Source organism: Camelus dromedarius, chromosome 5 (genome assembly GCF_036321535.1).
Source record: "Camelus dromedarius isolate mCamDro1 chromosome 5, mCamDro1.pat, whole genome shotgun sequence".
Taxonomy (NCBI): domain Eukaryota; kingdom Metazoa; phylum Chordata; class Mammalia; order Artiodactyla; family Camelidae; genus Camelus; species Camelus dromedarius.
The window spans coordinates 57,472,501-57,490,880 of record NC_087440.1 but is presented as its reverse complement, the minus strand read 5'-3'; the positions used below and the strand labels follow the sequence as shown (position 1 = coordinate 57,490,880).

The following is an 18,380-nucleotide window of genomic DNA, read 5'->3' as shown; positions in this document are numbered from 1 at the left end:
TTGTTGCAAACATTATATTACAATCAAGTCAAAACAGGAAATATTTGTCGAATATATCATGCAGACCACTCGACTGCTTGAGAGGTATTTTAGAAAGAGCTTATTACGCCACATATACACCACATGAAAGACAAGTTTTAAAAGTTAGTTTATCTAAGCAATAGGCTTTGTTTTTAATATCTTATTTCTTATGAAGTTAAATAACCATTATCTCTTTTTACAACCTCCAAATTAGACATCAATAAAACACATCAGAAAAATTTTATTATTTAAAACAGCAAGTGCTAGCACACATTGTACATTGTTTGTACAGCTTAAATATTAGAATATAAAAATCACCTCTTGTTCCCTATGAATGAAAACTGGCCAAAGTTGTTAGTGTGAACTTTGTAGGGAAACAGCTGATAAAAATCCACAAAAAGCACAAATATGGTCATTAAATATATGAAATTTTAAAAATGAAGACTTCTATTTTCTTTCTGTGTTAAAAATTATGTGCTTTAATCACTAGCACATTTTATGACTTGGAGATAACTCTAATTAATGCATTTACTAATCAAGAACTGAATAAAAATGCCAATATATGAAAGCTCTCATTTTTTTTTATTTAAAAGGAGTTTAATTTCAACTAAGTGTTTTTTTCCCTCTTACTAGAATATAGGAAGAAATCACTGCTGAAACATCCTTGATGACTCTATTGACTACAAAATAAAATCTAACTTCTTAGCTCAACATTCAAGATTTTCTACAATTTCCCCTAATCAGCCTCCATAGATTTGTAGCTCCTCTTATTCCCTAATCTGACTTTTCTTTAAGAATATCAGTTGTTCAACATCCTTTAAACAGAAAAGGATTGTTTTGCAATTAATATGAAACCCTTGAAGACTTTGGGGCAAAGTTTAGAATGACAGCAGATACACTTTCCCTAGAGATTAATTAGAAATGTTTTGCAGTGCCTATATTACTGTCACTATCATATAAAATGTGCAATATACAGCATCTTCTCTATTGTGAACCAATTTTCTAGAGGACTTGTAACTTCTAAATTATTTAATACCTTAATACTCTATGGCCCTAGGGAAGATTCAGTTTCCCTATTCGCAAGACACTCTCATACTCTTAAGTATCCATCATTTTTATATTATACTCAAAGCTCAGACTCACGTCAGTTCTAAGTTAGGCTGTCTGTAATCTACAGTAGTAGTACACCTCGCCCATCTACATAAATGTACAAGTTGCACTTCTGCCATAGGACTACTCTCAATGACCTGAAGTGCCCTCTGGGCAAAGAGTTTTAAGTAAAAAGAAGACCTGCTATTTTCTTACCAATGCAATATTTTTATTTACAAATGCATCATTATTACTTGTTCTTATTACAAACAAAGCATGTTTAATAGTTCTCTGAACATAGTCTAATATACTAAATGTCACTGTTAATCAGACTGGCAAAAATTTAAGATGAAAAATATCCTGCTGTGGTGTTGACAAGGAGTCTCTTACAGTTGGAAATCAATTTATTAGTGTCTATATAAATTATAAATGCTTGTGCTTTTTGAGTAATTCCACCCCTCATTATCTAATATAGAGAGGCAATTTCTCACAGTACAGAAAAGGATTTTAGTATAGTTTGAACAGAGAAAAAGTGGAGCCAGTCTAAAAATCCATCAATTTCAGAAAACAGACTCACAGACATAGAACACAGACTTGTGGTTGCCAGCGGGGAGTGGGGTGGGAAGGGACAAACTGGGAGTTCAAGATTGGTAGATATTAACTGGTATATATAAAATAGATAAACAAGTTTATACTGTATAGCACAGGGAAATATATTCAGTATCCTGTAGTAGCTTATGGTGAAAAAGAATATGAAAATGAATATATGTATATTTATGTATGACTAAGAATTGTGTTGTACACCAGAAATTGACACATTGTAAACTGACTATACCTCAATAAAAAAAAATTATATAAAAATCCTTCAATTGGAGAATAATTAAACAATGGTATACTACATAGTAAATAAAAAGGATATGGTGGATCTTTAGAATTTATAGTTAAATTTAAAAAACCAGGTTGCAGAATAATACACCTCAGAATTACCCACATGTGAGTACACACACACACACACACACACATGCTTAGATGCTTAGAAAAAGATCTGGAAAGGATACAGTTCCATCCTCTGGACTCCTAGTCTAGCCAGGATGGCACACTAACAAAGGCTGCCAGCTCCCTATCCTCAAATCACTGTTAGAGTAAGTATAGAAGTGAGAAGAAACCATGGATTCTGAGCACTAAGTAAAAACTGAAAAAACCACTAGGAAAGACTGCTGGCTAACTGGACCTGGTGTGTGGGGGAAAAAAGGGGCTGCATCCTGAAGGGGAGAGGGGCTGGAGGGGGGTTTGTGAGAAGAATGACTAAAGCAATATGCGCTGTTATTCCCTCTTTCCCTCATTAACTGGAGATCATCACGCCTTGCCCCTTGGCAACAATCTGGACTGCAGATACTAGTACCCCAGAGTGACATCAGGGAGCACAAAGGCCCAGCTGGGGTGAAAAATTTTACAGGTGAAAAACTACCAGGAAACCATGGACATTCGTTCCTTCACCCTCTCCTGATCACCCCAGGACTGGAATTACAAAACCTCCCAAAGAAACTTCTCCCTAAGGGTCTAAAGACAACAATCCCCAGAAGAAGTGAACAGTAGAGTACCAGCAAACAGCAGTGGCCAGGATCAACCGTGGTTCTGTGCTGCCTGGGGCACCCGTCCCTGGGGCTCATCTCCTCCTCTCTTCTTATAGTCATTGAATCATGACCTGGTTTTAGTTCTCATCCAGTACAAATTCTCAGACAGGACACCTGATTTCTGGGAAGTGGGTACAGCTCAGCGGTAGAGTACATGCTTAGCATGCACAAGGTCCCAGGTTCAATCCCCAGTACCTCCATCAAATAAATAAATAAACCTAATTACCACCCCCTCTCAAAAAGCCAAACAAACAGAATAGCTGATTTCCCCTCTCCCCTCACAGGACATGAGTTCATATACCAAAAGAACTAGATGCCCAAGGAGTCATTAAGTGTTTTTAAAAAAAAAAAGTGAGTAACATTAAAAATACACACACACATGCACACAAGGAATAAGGAAAGATAATAATAATTTGAAGCAAAAAATCATTTTTAAAAAAGAACAAAGTGAGAGTATCAGATATAAAAAAATATAATAAATCAGATAAACAGTAGGCTAAAGAACAAATCAGTGGTTGTCAGATCAGATTGAAGAACTCTCCCAGAAGACAGTAGGAAAGAATGAAGAGATAGAAAATCTAAGAGACAAAACAAACAGAAGGTGAAGTGTTAATATCTGGAAATAAGACTTCTAGTGAGAGAAGGGGGAAGAAACGAGAGGAAGAAAGAAATGGAAAAAATGATAGAAACAAATTTCCCAGCACTAAAAAGATGGAAAAGTCTGAAATAGAGTAAATAAATGAATCGGTATTACTGATTTCCAAAAAGAAAACAGGGACTAGTTAGTGGAACCTTTAAATTATGCTGACATTTCTTCTATTTTCTACCTCTTTTTTTGTGTGTGTACCATTTGTTTGTCTCACATTCTCTCTTCTCTTTCTCTCTGTCTCAGCTTACTCATTTTTGTACTAAGCAGCTTGGTTTTTGCAGCTACAGAGTACTTTCTTGAGTTTAGCAACAGTAATCTCAGCTAGTATCTTTCCAGTGAAATCAGTTTTTGGTCAATAGTTATTTTTCAGTAAGCAGCGATAGGTTAAATTTCCTTTTTTCCCATTACTAAGTTTTATAGATTTCCCCCCTACATTTCCTAAGCATTAAATTTTTAAGAATAAAAATTAATAGAAAATAAAGCCAGCCACCTCCTTGGGTACGGTATCAGATCTCCAGCTCATCTACAGCCAGTTTCACACTTGTTCAAGACAACCAAATATAACAGAAAGAACCCTAAATAGAAATCAAGAATCCTGTTCTCACATCTGTCATAACCCAGCCTGAGTGACTATCCTGTACATTTCCACCTGGAATTTCTTTAAGCACCTTAAACTTAATGTTTCAAATCAACTTCATTATCTTCCCCACAAGACTTGGCGATCTTCTACATTTCTAAGCCAACAACTGCACAACCACAACGTCCCTTAACCAGTGACCAATTACTGTCAGTTCTATGCTCTTAAATTTAAATCTCTCTCTTTTCTATTTCTCCCTAACTGCCTCTGTTTTCCTTCTGGACTACTCCAGTGGTATTCGGAAAGACACCCATCTTCCCCTCACTTGTCCTTGGCACCATACTCCTTCCTAAATATCTTAGCTTGTGACTCTCTTGCCCAAAAATATCTTAAGGGGCTCCACAGTGCCCAAGCTTCACCATGGCCTAAAAGGTTCCTTATGATCATCTGGTTCAATCTACTTTTCCACACTTATCTCTATCTAAAGCTCTAGCCACACTGAGATTTTCAACACTTTTCTAAATATGCCCTAATCTTTCTTGGCTTTTATCCTTTAACATATGCTATTTCTGCTTCTGAAATGTCTTTCCCCTTCTCTGCTGCCTAGAAAAAGCCTACTGGATCTTTAAAGACCCACCTATATCCTGTATAAAGTGTTAGCCAATTTCAAGCGGAGTTTTCCCTCCTCTCCTCAAAAACAAATTTGATCAGTTATTACATGGGAGAGTAGTTGTCTAGGCCCTTAACTTCCTGAATGACTGGAACCTGCCTCTTTCATCTCTATACCTTTTCTGAGGTTGTGTCTGGCATATAACAGACACTCAGAAAGAAAGAAAGAATGATCCTCACAAAGCATTTAAAAGGGCTTCAGGTTTTTTCATCTGTAAAATAAGAGAGTTGAAACAGATGGCCTAAATTCTTTCAGCTATAAAACTCTATAGCTCTATAGTTCCAGGTTAAAGTTACTACAAGGCTGATCCCTGAGTAAGCTGAAGTATTAGCCTTCTTTAGCTAAAAGTAGGACTATTTTTGTTATTTTTTTTCCTGTATTTAGATCTAACAACAAAAAAATTAAGGTTAAAACATACTTCTGAATGATAGACTGCTTGCTGTGAAACTAATGGTTCCTGGTTTTGTTTAGCAAGAAGAGGAAGAATTGTATCTGCATGAATTCTTTTACAGGGCATCTTAATCACTTGTCCTTCGCTGGGAGGATCATCTTCCTAAATACAATATAAAGAAAATTAATACAACAGCAACAAAAATTAATCTATAAAACAATTGCATTTTTCATAATTTATGATTAATAAAACTTAACAGTCATGAATATTAGCACTTGTTGGAAAGAAGAGAGACTCTTCATTTTTATTTAGTTCTCACTTCCATTAGCCTATACTAACTACCCTTTATGTTTGCTTCAAATATAAACATACAAAATTATTTGGTTAAATTTAAACTGCAGATTTACTATTAAAACATATGAAAATTGGAACCTCTGTCCCATGCGACTGAGTTACAATGATTCACAAATCTATTATATACAGTGTCATCATGTTTTTGGCTCAGGCTGGAAAACCTCATTAATGAGGCACTGGATTGAGTACATAGAAAGGTCTTGACTCCATAGTGGGGAATAAATAGTCTTAGACTGAGTACTGCTCTGGTCTTGCCTAACGAAGATTCAAATGGGTAAAACTGTCTCCACGTACTTAACCGTGTGCCTGAGCAAAGGTCAAAGATACTTATAGCAGTATAAAACACAGGTGGAAAAATTGTGTACAAAATTTTGGCAGATAAAATTAAACAGCTTTTCTTAAAGATTAACTTATTACTACCATGTTATCCATCCATTCTACCCCTAGATATTTGCCAAAGAGAAATGAAAGTATATGTCCATACAAGACTTGTACACAAATATTCATAGCAGCTTTATTTGTAATAGCTCCAAACTGGAATAAACCCAAATGTTTATCAACGGTGAATGGGCAGACTGTGACACTGTAGAACACTACTCAGCAATAAAAAGGAATGAACTATGTTACATGCTACAACACAGATAAATTTCAAAATAATTATACTGAATTAAAGCAAACCAGATAAAAAAACAAAATACATGCCACATGACTTCATTTATATAAATCTAGAAAATGTAAACTAATCTATTGTTACAGAAAGTAGATCAGTGGTTGCTGGGAGAGGCATGGGGAATGAGAGGAACAATAAAAGAATAAGGGGGGAGGGTATAGCTCAAGTGATAGAGCTGCATGCTTAGCATGCTTGAGGTCCTGGGTTCAATCCCCAGCACCTCCTCCAAAATTAAAACCTAATTACCTCCCCTGATCAAAATACAATAACAGAATAATACTATATTAAATAAAATATTTAAAAAATAATAAGGAAGAACTACAAAGAACATGAGAACATTTTTGGGAGTAATGGACGATGAATATGTTTATTATCTTAATTGTGGTAATAGCTTTACAGATATATACATATGTCAAAAATGACCAAATAAGTATTTTTTTAAAGAGCAACAATAACAGTAATGCTTAGCAAAGAAAGGCTATGGATAAATATAGATGAAAGTTGAATACAACTACCTGTCCTTGCTTTGGTTGTTTGAAAACATAAAAAATAAAGATTTCTATTTCTTAATAGTTTTCAAAAGAATATTCCTATTCACATTTTCGTATGGTACATGTATGTATACCATATATTAAAATATATAGTATGACATTTTTAAGTGCAATTTTTCTTCCAAAAAGCTAGATAATAACTAGCAAGAGTTAGTGCCCCTGGCTTCTATTTTAGTTTTTAAAAGCCATTAAATTTAATTTTTTTAGCATAAAAGATTATAATTATGGTTAAGGAAAAATAACAAATGTATTATAAGAGAGCTGGTTTCAACAGTGAAGGTCCTGCTTGAAATACTGTAAAGGCAACACATCCAGGTGACAATATGCACAGAGTCAGATTTTCATTACCTAATTACATTAACTGCACTTTTCAACTACTGGAGCCATGGAGATTAGCAATAATTTTCATTCTCACAGTTATGATAATGAAATGTGCAAATATGATAATGAGATATGTTAAGAAATCCTAAATTCTGTCATGAACATTTTATTAAATTTTATGGCTATAACTCAAATACTTGAAGAAAAAAATCCTCATTGGTGCCAACAAGCTCATCAAGATATTCTTCATGTCAGAATTCAATAGAGTCAATCATTTCTTACCATTTCAAGGGCATCATGCAGAGTGCTAGATAAGCTATCATTTAAGTTTGTCAGGTACAGTTCATCTCCTAAAACTAGAGATTAAAATGCAAAAATTTAGAAAAATGAAAAAATATAGATTTAGTAACCAATCTGACCATATAGCCACAGAACATTACATTGAAATTTTAATTTTAAACTGTTTGTTTTATACCCTTTATTTTCTTTTTAAAATTTTATTTATTTATTTATTTTAATGGAGGTACTGAGGATTGAACCCAGGATGTCATGCATGCTAAGCATGCACTCTACCACTGGGCTATTTCCTTCCCCTCTAAAAATACATTTTATAACAAAGATGAGATTTTTGTTTCACTTATCAGTTTGTCAGAAATTAAAAAGAGCTGTAAACATCACTAGTAACTATGAAATTGAGAAAGAGGCACTCTTGCATACTACTGCTATAATGAAAAGCTGATGAAAAATTAAAACTGATTCACCTTTCTGGAGAGCATGTTGACAATGTATTACTATTTTAAAAGTGCATACTCTGACTTAGCAATTTCACTTCCAGGTGTGTATTCTAGGGAAGTTATCAGATAAGTTCACAAAGATACACGTATGTGCAAGGATGGTCAGTGGAGAATTATGTATAGTATGAAAACAACAAAAACAATCTAAATGCCCACCACTATGGTACTGTTTGTTAACAGATTACCCCAGCCTCTGAAAAAAAAAAAGTAGGACTATATGCATTGATACAGAAAAGTGTCTATAATATATTTAAGGTTAAAAAATTCAGATTTCAAAATAATGTGCATAGTATGACCTTATTTTTAAAGGTAAAAATACATACACATACAAATATATTTAGATATCTATACATGCACAGAAAAAAGAAGAAAAAAAAGACTGGAAGGGTATACCCCAAGCTATTAAGAATGATATGATTTCTGGAGGGTGGGATTTATGAGGGAGATTTTACTTTCTGAGGTTAAGGTCTAGAAAAGTTAACTTGCACAGAGTCCATATTCTTTCCATATTGAATTTTGAAAATTAAGTAAAAACAGTCTAGATAGAAAAGTATTACTTAGGAATTATCAATCTAACCAGTGAAATCAATTGATACATGTTAACTTACTCTTAGGAGCCACTTTTTGACCAGAGGTAAATAAAATCTCTCCTTCTGAGATGGGCTTATCTGAAGTTTCAGTTTCAGTGACAGTAACACTCAATGTACTCTCCATTGTTGATGAACCAGAACTTGGCATCTGTATAGGGGAAGGAGCCTTGGTGCCAGCAGGAAGTGGCGTGAGGGGAACTGGCTCTGGAGGTGCAGGCTGGGCGGGGAAATCCATGCTCTCAGGTTCTTCATCCTTGGCCACAGACATTATGCTAAGAAGAAAACATATTTTGAACTTATTAGGTCAGTGAATGCCTATATTAATTTTGATATAAAAAAGATTCAAAAAAACTATGTCTCCTCTTTTAGACACTTCTATAGCAATCTATATATATCTGTATATTTCTATAATCTCTATTATGATTAATGAACAAGATTTGTTTTTCCAGAATTATCTTCATGCTTTAATCATAGACCATCTTGAAAGTTCTACCATCCCTAAAATAAATCTATATGGGAAAAAATGGTAATATAAAAGTTAACTAATCATAGTAAATGAAGACTCACACTGGGGAAAAATCATTTTCTATTTTATCAACAATATTATAGATATCCTTATTTTAATGTTTCCCAAAAAATTGTTTTAAAAAAAGAGAGCTGAAGGTATAAATAAACTGGGTAAAAATTTTAAAAACTTAAAATTTATGAAACTTTTTTCTACTGAAGTATAGAGTAGCTTTTGGTTTATAAAGCTTCTTTTACATTTCTGATGTTCTCAATGGATCACCTAAGTCAACTTAAGATGAAATGCATAGTTATCAAATATATTATTATTTACATAGCTCTCGGGTGAAGTTCTTCTTGAAGAGAGTTAGGATTCTCTTCTTCCAATGGTAGGTCTCCATCACTCCATGGCTTAGCAATCTCTGGGCTTGATATCTTCAATTTATCAATAGAAATCTCTGACAAAGTTGGCGTAAGAGCTGCTGCAGGAGGAGGTGTAGTCACAGGGGTAACTGTTGGAGTATTAACAAGTGTCGTGGCAGGCACATCATTTCCTAAAGGTTTTTTTTTCAAAAGAAAAACAAAGTCAGTAAGAAGTCCATAGGAAGGCAAGATATGTTGTTTCAGATATCCCTTCACATTTTGGCATACAAATAATGGCAGCAATAATTAATAATAACGATGGCCATTAATGGGAAAATTTCCAAATTAGTTTAGTAAAGCACAAGAAAATAATCTTGAAAAGACTTATCACTTTCAATGCCACTATGAACATAAAATGGTCTAAATGTCTACTAGATTATATACTTTAAAAGGTGGCTACCAATTCCTTAGTTTCCTTGCAAGAAAAAAATGATTTACTAAAATCTAGTAAGCAATTAAGTATGTGAATATTAATGTACAAAGCATCTTATATAACAAACCATGACATTTTATTTAATAATTGCTAAAATTAAAATTGAATTATAGAAATAAGGTTTCTACCTTCTTCAGTAAACATTTCTTTCACCGGAAAAGCTACATCATGATCTGAATCACAGGGAGAAGAATCTGGAGTTTTTACCACCACATGCTCCTTAGGAGGTGATGAAGGTGAGCGAGGAGGAGTTGGCTGTGGAGTAGCCACTGGGGTACACACTCTTGCCTAAAATAAATAAAACATGATCAATGGTGCATATTATTTCCTAATAAAGGTAATTTGAAATGATAAAATCTCATTCAGAGTCACATAGAATGTAAATGTATGAGGGAAAAAATAGGGCCCTCTATACCCTGGTTCTTGAACTTCTAGCCATTAGTTTCAAGACCAGCCTGCAGAAAGCCTCAGGCAATTGAAACAGCTCTGCCTCTGAAGGCTCTCTTACTTAATACAGAGAGAAAGATTAAACAGACAAAGCTGAAGATCAAACCCAAACACAAGCTGGGTAGACCACATAACAGAAAGAAAGCATTTTAACTAATTGACAAAATATCAAAAATCAGCCTTTTGGCACAAAGGAACAGAGCTAATGAAAAGCAGTGAAAGGGTAAGAATGAAAGAAAGGGGGGATGAAATAAAGACAATGTGGAGATGGAAAGCACCGGGGAAGAAAAAACTGAACACTTTAAAATCAATTTGTTAAATAGGTAATAATTCAAATGATTCAAAATTCAAAAATTACAAAAGTATGTTACTGAAAATGAAGTCTTCTTTCCTACCCATATCTTATCTACCAAATTCCCTTCCCCAGAATTATCAAACGTCATCTTGACTTAAGTCATTTCATATATGTACAGATTATCTATGGAATAAATTCCCAAAAGTGGGACTACTTGGTCAAAGGGCTAAATGCATTCTTAATATGAATACATATTGCCAAATTTCCCTCTACAGACTTGTATTATTTTACACTATCATGTATGAGAATTTCCATCTCCCAAAAGTTTGCTGAAAAATTGTCAAACTTTTAGAGTTTTACCAATCTGATCAGTAAAACTAGAATTTCATTTTTTTTTATCTTATTATTAGTGAGACTATCTTTTTATATGTATGTGGGCCATTTGTATTTCTTTTTTGTGTGTGAACTGTCTAGACATGTCTTTTCTCCATTTTCAATACATTATTTGTCTTTTTCTTCTCTTTCTAAAACCTTTTATTGAGTGATTGGCCTATTATTTCTGTATTATGAGTTGCAAATTGATATACAATTTAAAAATCATGAAGCATATTAGAAATTCTATAGCATTGCTTAATAATAAGCATATTCTTAGCTTGTGTTTTAAATGAAAGAAATACATTACATATTTTTCCTTCTTGATTGTATAAACCTATAGCATAAGAGTGCTGTTTTAAAATAATGCTACTGACTTGTCACCATGAGAGAATTTAAAGGTATTCTACTAGTCTTGGCAATGAGTAATAGTGATAAACAATTAGTTAATGAATATTTACCAAGTTCCAGGCACTAGATAGGCACTAGATTAAGCTCTTTCACGTATCACCTCATTAAAACTTCCACAAAATCTTACATGATGCCTAAGAAGATACAGTATCATAAAGATGTCAATTTCCCCCAAATTAAACCAATAAAAATTTAATTAATTTCCACAAAAATCCCAATATCTTTTATAGAACTTGAAAACTAATTTTAAAATATATTTCGAAAATCAAAAGGCCAAAAACAGCCATGGCAATTCTGAAGATAAGGGGAAATATGGCAATGGGGGAAGGGAACCTGGCCTTCTAGATATTCAGAAAGCAGACTTTGGTAAAGCCCTGGTCATTTAAACTCTAAGTATTTTGCCTACAGTATATAGATAAGACTAAAGTAACAAGAGCTGAGGGTTCAAATTCACATCTTTCCAACTTCAAAGTCCATGCTCTTAACAATTACATATACTTCCTATTTATATTAATGTTTCTATATTTTCTTATTAAGTCACCCTTATGAAAATATATGTAATACATGGGCAAAAAACAAACCAAAGTTAATTATTATAGAGGAAACCATAAGCTAGACAACATCTATACTGTACACATTACTAGTGAGCTAAGAAAGCACAGAACAAAACTAAGTACCAAATCTCCCACACACTAACCACATTACACCAATCACATTATACCAATTACATTACACCAATCTCCATAAAATTCAAATATGCAACCTTATGTTTATACCTCAAATGAGTCCGTTTAAATGTTTCACCTTTAGAAAATGAAGTCTTTGTAATCTATAGGATCAGAATTGACTACTAAGTTTTAAACAGTTCATAATACAGCATACCTTTTGGTTTTGTATCATTTCATGTTGTTATAATAGTTTAGAAACTCTAACATAGAAAGGCTGATTAAACAAACAATAACAAAAGTGCCTAAAATATATTTTCTTTTAGAGATTAAAAATAATCTTCAAACTCTAATTTGAAAACATATATGCACCCCAATGTTCACAGCAGTACTATTTACAATAGCCAGGACATGGAAGCAACCTAAATGTCCATTGACAGATTACTGGATAAAGAAGTTGGAGAGAGAGAGAGAGAGAGGGAGGGAGAGGAAGAGAGAGAGAGAGAGAGAGAGAGAGAGAGAGAGAGTGTGTGTGTGTGTGTGTGTGTGTGTGTGAATACTATTCAGCCATAAAAAAGAATGAAATAATGCCATTTGCAGCAACATAGATGGACATGGAGATTGTCATACTAAGCAAGCCAGAAAGATAAAGAAAAATACCACATGATTATCACTTATGTGTGGAATCTTAAAAAATGATACAAATGAACTGATTTACAAAATAGAAACAGACTCAGACATAAAAAACAAACTTATGGTTACCATAGGGGGAAAAGGGGTAGGGAGGGATAAATTGGGAGTTAGGGATTTGCAGATACAAACTACTATATATAAAACAGATAAACAACAAGGTCCTATTGTGTAACACAGGGAATTATGTTCAATATCTTGTAATAGCCAACAAAGGAAAATAATATGAGTAGGAGTATATATACATACACACACACACACACACGTATGTAACTGAATCATTATGTATACCGGAAACTAACACAACATTGTAAATTGACTATAGTTAAATTTTTTTTAATTTTTAAAATAAAAAAATGTGTTTGGGGGTGTGCATTTTAAAATAAAGATGTAAATAAAGATTTAAAATATCCACTTACATAATAACCAAGAGCAATGCATGTGATCATTGGCTATATCTTGAATTAAAAAAAAAAAAGCTATAAGTGTATCTTTGGAACAATTGGGGAAATTCAAACATGGACTCTATATTACATAGTATTAACACAGCAATGTTAAATTGGGGGGCATAATAATGGCATTTTGGTTCTGTAAGAAAGTATCTTGTTCTTAGGAGATAATGCTGATGCTTTTAGAAGTTTGTTGTTACAATATCTGCAACTTTCAAGTGATTCTTAAAGGATAATATATATTATATAAAGAGAGATAAAGAAAATGTGTCAAAATGTTATCAATTGGTAAATATAGGTAAAGCGTATACAGATGTTCACTGTATAATACTTTCAACTTTTATACAGATTTAAGTTTTAAAAACAAACTGCTGGGGGAAATGTTACTGGAATCAGAGCCACAGGAATCAGTCTGTACCACAAACTATGATGTATGATACACAATTTATTGTTCTTTAATAAAGGTTTCATGACTCCCAGTCATGAAGGAGAGTCACACCTACCGGCAAGTGTGTGTTGCTTGCTGAAACATCCTCAGAAACATCTGTAACAATAGGACCTTGCTTCTTTGCTTCTCTGTCACCCAGCATGACAGCAATGGTCTCAGCAAGAGCTTCATTCACAAAATGCCTAATCATATCTGAATTCACAGGAACCCCAGCATCAACAAAAAGCTGGAGGGCACCACTGCTTGTTCCTTCCACTAAAAAATGAAAGAATATCAGAATAAATGTGAAAGAAACATGCTTGTATTCTACACTTTAATTCTTAAAACTTTAGAGATGTGAACATATGTATATGAGAGATGATGTCGGAGGAATAAAATAAAAATATAAAATCTACTTATAATGAAAGAGAATAAGATGGTAACTCGCATAATGAACATCCTCTCTAAACAAACCAAAAGTGGGAGAAAAACATCCAGATGAAAATTTACTTATACAGCCTCTTCCCTACCACTATGAAATTTAGTGATAAAAAGGATTTGCATTCACATTAAGTGTTCATCTGAAAACAATCCACATTTTCAAGAGCAGGGCAACAAGAAACCTTGTGACAGAGCTTGGCAAAACATAGGGATACAATGACTGTGGGGGGATTCTAGAGAGATGATGGTTTCTTCATAGATATGAAGACAAATCTTTCCTTCTAGTTTCAGATACTTCAGTTACTAACATTACAGGCTAATCCTCCTCAAACTTTTATAGTAATTTAAGGTGCTTGATATCAGGAGTTCTATAGGTATATTAATTTTCCAAAAGGGTTGTACTTTTTACTTGTATGAATGTATATAAAATTCAGTAAAACTTCCTAAACAAACTTAAGACTTAAGTCTAAACAGACTTTATTAGACCTAAAGCGCCTGTATTTCTAAAGCTCCATGTAGAAAACATGTCAACAGTGATCGATACAACTTAATGGAGATGTGATCTCTCCAAAGAGTACGCCTTAATTAGTACAACTATGGCAGCATTATCCAGAATTTCTTAAAAGGTAGGTATAGGGGTCTTGAGATCACTTGTTGAGAGGTAAGTAACAGCAATTTACTCCAGAGCTACCACAGCAAAGACTATCACAATCCCAAATATATATTCAAAAGTGTATGTCATAGTCTCTTCAGCAAATGGTGTTGGGAAAACTGGACAGCAGCATGTAAACCAATGAAGCTAGAACACTCCGTTACACCATATACAAAAATAAACTCAAAATAGATCAAAGATTTAAACATAAGACAAGATACAATAAACCTCCTAGAGGAAAATATAGGCAAAACATTATCTGACATACATTTCAAAAATGTTCTCCTAGAACAGTCTACTCAAGCAATAGAAATAAAAGCAAGAATAAACAAATAGGACCTAATGAAACTTACAAGCTTCTGCACAGCGAAGGAAACCATAAGTAAAACAAAAAGACAACCTACGGAATGGGAAAAAATTTTTGCAAATGAAACCAACAAAGGCTTGATCTCCAGAATATATAAGCAGCTCATATGACTTAATAAGAAACAACCAAACAACCCAATCCAAAAATGGGCAGAAGACCTAAACAAGCAATTCTCCAAGGAAGACATACAAATGATCAACAGGAACATGAAAAAATGCTCAATATCACTAATTATAAGAGAAATGCAAATCAAAACTACAACGAGGTATCCTCTCACACCAGTCAGAATGGCCATCATTCAAAAGTCCACAAATGACAAATGCTGGAGAGGCTGTGGAGAAAAGGGAACCCTCCTACACTGCTGGTGGGAATGCAGTTTGGTGCAGCCACTGTGGAAAACAGTATGGAGATTCCTCAAAAGACTAGGAATAGACTTACCATATGACCCAGGAATCCCATTCCTGGGCTTGTATCCAGAAGGAAATCTACTTCAGGATGACACCTGCACCCCAATGTTCATAGCAGCACTATTTACAATAGCCAAGACATGGAAACAGCCTAAATGTCCACTGACAGATGACTGGATAAAGAAGATGTGGTATATTTTACAATGGAATACTACTCAGCCATAAAAACCAACAAGATAACACCATTTGCAGCAACATGGTTGCTCCTGGAGAATGTCATTCTAAGTGAAGTAAGCCAGAAAGAGAAAGAAAAATACCATATGAGATCGCTCATATGTGGAATCTAAAACAAACAAACAAACAAACAAACAAACAAAGCATAAATATAAAACAGAAACAGACTCACAGACATAGAATATAAACTTGTGGTTGCCGGTGTGGGGGTGGGAAGGGATAGACTGGGATTTCAAAATTGTAGAATAGATAAACAAGATTACACTGTACAGCACAGGGAAATATACACAAGATCTTATGGTAGCTCACAGAGAAAAAAATGTGACAATGAATACATATATGTTCATGCATAACTGAAAAATTGTGCTCTACACTGGAATTTGACACAAAATTGTAAAATGATTATAAATCAATAAAAAATGTAAAAAAAACAAAAAAACAAAAAAAAAACAAAAAGTATATGTCAATATGTCTCCTTTTTAGTTCCCATAATTCATTGTTTCAGCATGACCAAAAATCAGAACATCTCTTTTATGAAGCCCCCAAAACCCCAGATACAGGCAAAACAAAAGCAAACATACATGCTTTTAAAGCAAACAGGGTCTGAATACCCTCTCTATTAGACCATCTTTCCTTAAGGCTATCGACTCTGACTTCCTCTCACTGAAACCACCATGTGACCCATGTGGAGGACTAAGAGGACTACTATTGGCCTGCTTTGCGCCAGCAGGAGAGGCAGTGGGGAATCCAAGCACTCTAAAACATGCCATTGCGGTATCTGACCCAGTAATGGGGGGAAAGCACCTGGCAGTTTGACAGTATCCATCATAAACCAGACAAATCTTCGGAGGCACTTGTTTGTTTCTGTGAGTGCCACAGTGCTTTCCTGGACTGGTCTCCTTTATGTTGGGACTGCTGAATGCTATCTCCACAACTAGAATTCTGACCAAAAGCTACAAAAGTCCGACTATCTGTTACTCCAAGGCACATTTCACGGTCCTTTGCTTTCTCTTTAGCTTCTAGTTCTTTTTAAAAATGTGTTTCGTTTTTGACTGGCATTTTCCATCTGCTGCTTTTTTCAACAGGTTTTTGAAATATTCTCAGACAATTATTTAGATGAACTGATTTTGGTTTTCTTTTTGATTTGTTTTCCTAGCTGTCTTCTTCAAAAAAAGTGCCTTTTAACATGGCAAAATAATTTTATCATTAAAGAAGTGCTAATCTTAAGTTAAAAAAAATTTTCCTCATAACTTTGGTGGTCATTTTATTCCTTCCTTCAAAAAATGCGATGATGAAAGAAAACCTGGGACAGCAGCAGTGAAGGAGGCATTTGAGTTACACTAAACAGAATTAATCAAATGCAAGAATAAACTGTATGGAACCAGGATACAGACTGTGGCTGGGTGAGAATTAAAGAAGATCAAAGAAAATAAAGTAGAACAAACAAAAACTCCAAGGCTTTGGAGGCTGGGCACTTGGAAAACAGTGGTATGATTAACAGAAATAGAAACAAAGCAGGAGCAAGTTTGGCTAGAAAAATGAAATACATTTTGGATGCCAAGGTTAGTATGCCAGTGGAGCATCAAGTAACATATTCACCAACAGGCAAAGGTTTACAGACTAGATGTGTGGCTTAAAGGCCATCAACTGACACAGAGCAACTAATGGCAAGAAGAGACTAGAAAAACAGAAAAGAAAGAGGACAGAGCATAGAAACTTGGGGAAAATTTTTATTCAAGTAGCAGGGGAAGAAAAGGTGAGAAAATGAGGTCTTACAAAATTACAAAGATAAGGGGAAGAACAATAGGATAAATTCTAGGAAACCAAAACCAGTAGAAAGAACATTATAAGAATTACAGGTAGTCAGCAATGCCCATACAGAGCCATCTAGGAGAATAAGGATTTGATAAAAGGTTGTCTTTGACAATGAAATGCTGTGACAGAGGAGTTTCATTAGGGAGAGGGAAGAAAGCCAACTCATAAGAACTAAAGAGAAAGTGAGCAATGAGAAAGTAAAAGCAATAAATACAGACTCTAATGTTTAGAATTTAGGCAGTTAAGGGGTAACTTAGGAAAGAGGAAGAGTAGGAAACTGGAAAGGAAGAAAAACGTAGAGGTAATGACATATAGGAATGTAAAAAAGAAAAACAGAACAAAAAATCTGATGTACTTACACTATCCAATTTCAAAGCTTGTTTTTAAATTACAGTAATCAAGAAGAGTGGTACTGGTATAACAGTAGCTCAATGGGACCAAACAGCAAGTTCAGAAACAGACTCACACGTATAGAGCCAACTGATTTTCAACAAAGGTGTCAAAGTAATTCAGTGGGAAAAAGGATAATCTTTTCAACAAATAATGCTAGAACAACTGGATATCCATATAAAAAAAAACAAACCCTTGATCATTACTTTACACCATATATAAAAATTAACTCAAAGCATATCATAGATCTAAATGTACTGTCTAAAACCATGAGTCTTCTAGAAGAAAAATAAGAGAAAATCTCAATGATTGCGAGACAAAGAGTTCTTAAATAGTACACCCAAAAAACCAAAAGCTATAAAAGAAAAACTGATAAATTAAACTTCATCAAAATTAACCTTTGGTCTTCTAAAGATAATGTTGAGAAAAAAGGAAGATACAAACTAGGAGAACATATTTGCAAAACATATATGCAATAAAGGACTTGTATGCAAAATAAATAAAGAACTCAATAATAGTAAGACACAAACCCCAATTAAACACTGAGCAAAAGAGTTTAAAAGATAGTTCACTAAAGTAAATATACAAATGGCAAATAAGAACATGAAAAATTGTACATCATTAGTCACTGGGGAAATGCAAATAAA

The 18,380-nt window shown here is 34.1% G+C and overlaps 1 protein-coding gene across 4 annotated transcripts in view; it reads right to left on the bottom strand.

Annotated features, from left to right (window-relative positions):
- KIAA0586 (KIAA0586 ortholog) overlaps positions 1–18,380 on the bottom strand; it is a 94,144-nt gene that overhangs the window by 37,618 nt on the left and 38,146 nt on the right. For all 4 annotated transcript variants that reach the window (XM_031453786.2, XM_064485988.1, XM_064485987.1 and 1 more), the window contains 6 exons: positions 13,504–13,703; positions 9,800–9,959; positions 9,150–9,369; positions 8,330–8,583; positions 7,210–7,283; positions 5,059–5,193 (listed from right to left, as the gene is read on the bottom strand). In XM_031453786.2, coding sequence (XP_031309646.2) covers positions 5,059–5,193; positions 7,210–7,283; positions 8,330–8,583; positions 9,150–9,369; positions 9,800–9,959; positions 13,504–13,703 — 1,043 coding nt within the window. The remainder of the gene's footprint in view (positions 1–5,058; positions 5,194–7,209; positions 7,284–8,329; positions 8,584–9,149; positions 9,370–9,799; positions 9,960–13,503; positions 13,704–18,380) is intronic.